Source organism: Lolium perenne, chromosome 4, assembly GCF_019359855.2.
Source record: "Lolium perenne isolate Kyuss_39 chromosome 4, Kyuss_2.0, whole genome shotgun sequence".
Lineage (NCBI taxonomy): Eukaryota > Viridiplantae > Streptophyta > Magnoliopsida > Poales > Poaceae > Lolium > Lolium perenne.
Genome location: NC_067247.2, coordinates 37,843,995 through 37,849,989, shown reverse-complemented (window position 1 = coordinate 37,849,989; position 5,995 = coordinate 37,843,995). Strand labels below are relative to the sequence as shown.

General features: G+C 46.7%; 1 protein-coding gene across 3 annotated transcripts; it reads right to left on the bottom strand.

Moving 5' to 3' along the window:
- Nucleotides 1-250: 250 nt before the first annotated feature.
- Nucleotides 251-5,259, bottom strand: LOC127292194 (uncharacterized). 3 transcript variants are annotated; one of them, XR_007845010.1, is made up of 7 exons: nucleotides 4,006-5,259; nucleotides 1,846-2,422; nucleotides 1,648-1,748; nucleotides 1,500-1,580; nucleotides 1,280-1,407; nucleotides 933-1,167; nucleotides 251-474 (listed from the first exon to the last, which is right to left on the bottom strand). XR_007845010.1 is itself a non-coding variant. In XM_051321554.2 (7 exons), the coding sequence occupies exons 2-7, from the start codon at nucleotides 4,522-4,524 to the stop codon at nucleotides 1,026-1,028; spliced, it is 1,548 nt and encodes a 515-aa protein (XP_051177514.1). In that variant the 5' UTR covers nucleotides 4,525-4,597; nucleotides 4,877-5,259; the 3' UTR covers nucleotides 901-1,025. The 3 variants fall into 3 exon arrangements, 2 of the variants coding, with proteins under 2 accessions (XP_051177514.1, XP_051177515.1); XM_051321554.2 differs by lacking the exon at nucleotides 251-474 and having other exon boundaries at nucleotides 901-1,167; nucleotides 4,006-4,597; nucleotides 4,877-5,259; XM_051321555.2 differs by lacking the exon at nucleotides 251-474 and having other exon boundaries at nucleotides 901-1,167; nucleotides 4,006-4,597; nucleotides 5,041-5,259.
- Nucleotides 5,260-5,995: the final 736 nt, after the last annotated feature.

The following is a 5,995-nucleotide window of genomic DNA, read 5'->3' as shown; positions in this document are numbered from 1 at the left end:
GATTGGTGGTAAGCCCATAGAAAGCTAGAGTTTTGCATCAATCGTGTGACGGTTCCACCTTCACCAAGCTGCACAATGAAAACGCAATTTGATTTACTCTAAAAAAAAAGGATGCAGTTTTTGAATGCAGTTATACCTTTCTATGGGCTTACCACCAATCTAGTTTCACAGAAACCAACTCACACTTTTTCAAAAAAAAAAAAAACCAACTCACAAACACGCCCAGAGACTAATCACAATGCAGTGCACATATCAACCAAACACAGCTCATTTCATCATTTACTAACACCACATGAAGCCTCAAGACTACTGTACAATGGATATGGTTAATTCCCCAGTTGTCAGACAGCACATACATGAACCAAACTCTTTTACAAGGCCCTGCTTGCATCCACAGCTGGAGCCAAAAAGGGAAACCAGCAAGCAAGCACCTCATCTGTCGCCGATGCGCTCGGTCATTAGACTAGTTATAAGCAAGGTTTAAAATAGCGCGTAAATACCATGATATATCGTGCTAAAACTTCATAGCGTTAGCGCGCTATTTTTTCAATCAAAGTTGCTTTCACTTTTTCGTGGTGATGAACTACAATATATTGGCTCCTTTTGTAGATTAGAACTTAATATCGCTAATGCGGATGATTCTTAATAAAGAATTTATACTATGTTGTTGCCTTGTGAAATACTGATGTTAGCCTTCTGAAAAATTAGAGATATATTTGTTGTATGTGGTTATGTATGTATGATTCAGTCGTTTTTTGGACTAAATATCCAACTTTTTTTTAGCGAAATCCTTTATTTTTAGACTATATTTAATATTTTTTCAAAACGCTATTTGAAATATAGCACGAAATTAGCACGATATAGCGTCCATAGCGTTTGAAGAAGGCCCACGCTATTTCATTTAGCACGCTATTTTAAACCTTGGTTATAAGGGATGTCACAGAAACAGCAAACAAGCTGGCATTAGGCAAAATACACAGTTCTCCAGCTCCCTGGTGTTTAAGGTTGCTGCATTACTTGCGGGATCAGCATGCCATCGTCCGATTGCTTCCCTGGACAGCCTTGTAGCACTCCAGACTGCAGAGTGGAAGCTTTGTCTTGGAGTCACGGTACTTGTAAGGGTTTGGGCACGACGGGCCTGCGCACTTCTCCCTTGGAGGAGGATAGCTGGGAAAATGAAAACAGGCAAGGGATGTTTAGTGTAAGCTCATAACTGCAAGGAGATTTCTAAAATGGGCCGCTGAAAATAGTACACATTAAATGGCCAGTAGTATCTAACCTGCTAGGTTTCGAACTAAATATGCTAGGCAGGCCAATGGAATCAGGGAATGTAATAACAGTTCCTTCTGGTCCCATGACACACTGGATACAGCTTCTTTTATATTCCTCAAACCTTGCTTGTTTTTCCTGCGGGAAAGAATGAGAAGAAATAATGTAATTACCATTATAGCTAGCAAGGGAAGAAATGACAGCTACTGCACAACTCCGGAGAACTGTACCTTGTCTTCCCGTTCTTTCTGTTTCCTCTCTTCCTTTTTCTTCTCAGTATCAATCCCAAGTATTTTCCTCATTGCTTCAGCCTGTACAGCAGAAATCATTAAAGCTGGTCACCAAACAGGAAAAAGAAACTATCAACCAGAAACAAACCTGTTGCTCCCTCTCTGCCTTCTCAACTTGCATCTTACGCCTCTGAGCCACTTCTGCTTTCTTGGCTTGTATCTCCACGTCTGGAAGCTTCTCCTTTTGCTCTGCACATTAAATACCAACACCATTTAGCATCCTATCTGAGGCACAGCACATCAGACTAATAAATAGTCATATAAACATATATACTAGGAACTGTACTTCTTGATGTAGCAGCTGGCAATCCGTCAGGATATTCAATCACACTTTCACCATGGCCAACCCTGCCATGAAGGGCTCGCTGCCTGGTTGTGAGGCCAGGAGCTTCAACCTTTACACTTGAAGGTGAATCAGCTTCCTTCAGTCTCCTAGGCTCATCCAACCCAGATTCATCCTCTTCAATAAAATCATCACCATCCTCCAATTCCAAGTTTTTCCTATCATCTCTGCTAGATTGTGACATTGTGAAGTCATTGTCCACTTCATATGGAGAGCCCTTAGTTCTAGAAACCTTGGGTAGCTTCTTTTTCCTGAGACCATCCTCGCCATAACCATAAGCTAGAGGACTGTTAGTAGCTATGGGATGTTCTTGTGCAGCTTTGGCCACCTTAAGTTTTTCAAGATAACGTAATTCACCATCTTCATCATCAGAATCAAGAGTTCGCTTCTTAGGAACCCTTTTGCTCTTGCGAACAAGGTCAGAAGATGGTGAAATGTCCTGCTTATCTCCACGTTTTCCATCAGTGCGATTACCATGAGTATCTTTGCTTCTACTGTAATGCTTCTGCTCACCAGAATCCTAATAAAAAAAGAGGGAGCAACTTAGAGCCCAGCAAGTTAAACGAAGTAACTCCCATCTACCACTTCAGTCAATCAGATACTTAAGAGAAACCATAACAAGGCATTTTGAAAAGTCATGGACAAGAACTAGAGCCAACAGCAAGACTACGTGGACTCATTAGCATACACTCCCCGCTGCAATACAGACTGCCATTCCGAATCCGACAAAGACTACCATTCCGAATCCGACAAAGACTACCATTCCGAATCCGACAAAAACTACCATTCCGAATCCGACAAAAGAGTAATCCTTTTTCTTGAGATCCAAAAGAGTAATCCTTGTTACAGACATATTGGTCTTATTTTCACATTTGCAATAATTGAACGCATAGAGTTATTTCATTAAGCTCCAAAATACGTACATTGTACTGTTAAATGACATATAAAAGCATCTCACCAACTACCTACAAACAATACTAAGCTGCTATACTTGAAAAAATAGACTAGTTTTATGTTCTGTGCAATACTAAGCTGCTACCTAAATATAGTAACTCGTCTTTACCATATCAGTCAAGCAGATACTTAAGAGAAACCATAAAAAGGAATTTTGAGAAGTCGTGGAGAAGAGAGTAGAACCAACAGCAAAACTACATGGACTCATTAGCATACACTCGCTGCTGCAACAGAGACTGCCATTCCGAATCCGACAAAGACTACCATTCTGAATCCGACAAAAGGGTAATCCTTGTTACAGCCATATTGGTCTTATTTTCACATTCGCAATAATTGAATGAGTAGAGTTATTTCATTAAGCTCCAAAATAAGTAAATTGTATAGTTAAATGACAGATAAAAGCATCTCACCATATCAGCTGCTACTTGAAAAAATAGACAAGTTTTATATTCTGTGCAATACGAAGCTGCTACTTAAAATATAGTAACTCGTATTTATCATATCAGTCAAGCAGGTACCTAAGAGAAACCATAACAGGGGATTTAAAAAAAAATCATGGACAGGAGAGTTGACCCAACAGGAAAATGACATGGGCTAATTAGCATATACTCCACTGCAGCAGAGACTACCATTTGGATTTCGGACATCCAACAAAGGCTACCATTCCAAATACGACAAAGACTACCATTGAGTGGAGTAGAGTTATTCCATTAAGCTCCACAATAAGTGCATCGCACAGTTAAATGAGAGATAAAAACATCTCACCATATCAGCTGCTACTTGAAAGAATAGACAAGTTTTATGTTCAGTGCAATACTAAGCTTCTACTTAAATATATTTACCATGTCAGTCAAGCATATAGTACCTAATAGAAAGCATAACAGGGCATTTTGAAAAGTCAGGGCAAGAGAGTTGACCCGACAGCAAAACGACATGGACTCATTAGCATATACTCCGCTGCAACATAGACTACTACTATTCGGACATCCGACAAAGGCTACTATTCGGACGAATACGACAAATACTAGCATTGAGAAATACTAAGCTGCTACTTGAAAAATAGACAAGTTTTAAATATCTAATAATAGCCATGTTCTGCGCAATGCTAAGCTGCTACTTTAAAAAAAAAATAGAGTAGAAACGGCTAACCTTGTGCTTATGGTGATGAGAAGAGGCATCCGACGTGCCAGGAGGGCCAGCGTCAGCAACCTCTTGGATGGGTTTGGTCTGCATAGTCCGGTTAAGTCCGCTAACCTTGAGCTTAACTTTTCTCAACCTATTTGGTGGTGGTGGCGCATTAGTGGTGTCTGGTGAGGGCAAGTGTGAGGTGTCGAGGGGGGGTCCAGAGTTTGTTGAGAAGGACGGCGCAGGGCTGCTATGGTTTACAGCGCCGGTGCGAGCATCATGATCCCTGTCCTCTCTCCTAGCCTTGTTGGACACGTCATGCGGCCTGGAGCCCCTGATTTGAGGGCCGTTGAGGAAGAGCTCCTTCCTGCTGCGGTGGCTGGTGCCGAGGTGGTCGTCCGGGGAGGGCGTGCAGGAGATGTCCTTGTACTCGGAGGCGAGCTGCTCCTTGGGCCTTGGCTTCCTGGAGGCGACGCTCCTGGGCCTCTTCTTCATGACGACTTCGGCGGAGGCGCTGAGCGGAGGGTTCCGGAGCCCCTCCATGGCGCGGCGGGCGGGCGGGCGGGCGGCTCGTCTGGAGAAGATGGGCTGGGCTAGCCGGGGGCGGCGGCGCTACCTGCGTGCATTGCAGTGAGATGGTTACAATGAATCATGGTGCGGTGTTATAATAAGGCATAAACTGCAGCTAGCCAGCAGATTCGTGGAGTGAAGCCGGGCTATCATATCAAGCCAGGATGAGAAGGGCTATCTGTCAATAGTGGTCAGATGGTGTGGCACCCCAATCCCGCCGAACATGAGCTTGCAGCAAGGCCATAGTAGACACTAGTGGTGTAGTGCATACATAGAGTGAGACTGAGAGTGGGAGAGAAGGCGGCGAGAGCAAGTTAAAACATACTAGAAGAGAGGACGCCAAAATCAAGCCTCGAGCCGCTGATGGGGGAGAGCAGGAGCGCGGCGGCGAGCAACTGGAGACCCGCGCGTGCACCCCCAAAAAACAACCCAAACCCCCTCGCCACGGCGGAGAAGAACCCTAGAAACGCCGGGGCTGGCTGGCCTTACCTCGGGGGGCGAGCAGCGGGGCTGCGAAGATGGGGCGGCGGCGAGCCGGGGGCGGGGGCGGGGAGCTAGGGTTAGGGTTTGTGGGTGGCGAGAGGGAGGGAGAGGGGGAGGGTGAGTATTTGGGCTGGCTGGGCCCGTCCTTGAGGAAGATGGAGCCCCGCGAGCCCGAGCCCGAGCCGAGGGTGGGGAGGGGAAGAGGAGGTAGCGGGAGCGGGAGCGGGAGCGGGAGGGGAGCGGGGGGCTCGTGCGTACCTAATTTCTCCCATCGCTCTAGGCTCTAGCGCTAGCGCTAGCGGGAGCCGGGAGGGGAGTAGCTTTTGCCCTTTGCTTCGCTTTGGCCTAGCTTCCCCGCGTTCGTCTCGTCTCCTCTGCCGCTTCGCTTCCAGACAGCAGCGGCAGAGGCCGAGAGGCTTCAGGGGGTGTTTGTTTGGGCTTTTTTCAGCTTTTCAGTGGAAAAAGCCACCCAAACGAACCAAACGGGTGGCTTTGAGAATTGGCTTTGCCAAAGCCCAAAGCAGCAAATAGGCCAGTACGGGAAAGCACGTTTGGAGGTGCTTCCCGCAGCTTCCCCTCATCAGCCGAATCGTTTTTTTAAACTGACCATTTCGTTTAGCTGTATTTACGGTGGATTGCCACCGAGCTTGGCCGAACCGTTATTCCCTTGCACCCACCCCGTATGAGAGGATTGAATAGGGTTCCTCATTCTCTGTTTCTCCCGATCCAATCCAGTGCTGCCGCCAAAAGCCGCTGCCGCGGCGGCGCCCCGACAGCTGCTGCCCAGCCTGCCGCCGACCGTCCGTCTCCACCTGCACTAGCGCTTCCCCCGTCTTGGCCGAGCTCATCCCAACCTGCTCCGGGCCGTCGTCCTGCCCACCGTCGACTCACTGACGGCTGTTGCTCCAGCTTGCTTGCTCACTTGCGTGCGCTGCGGCCGTGGACTACTAATGTTTTCTGG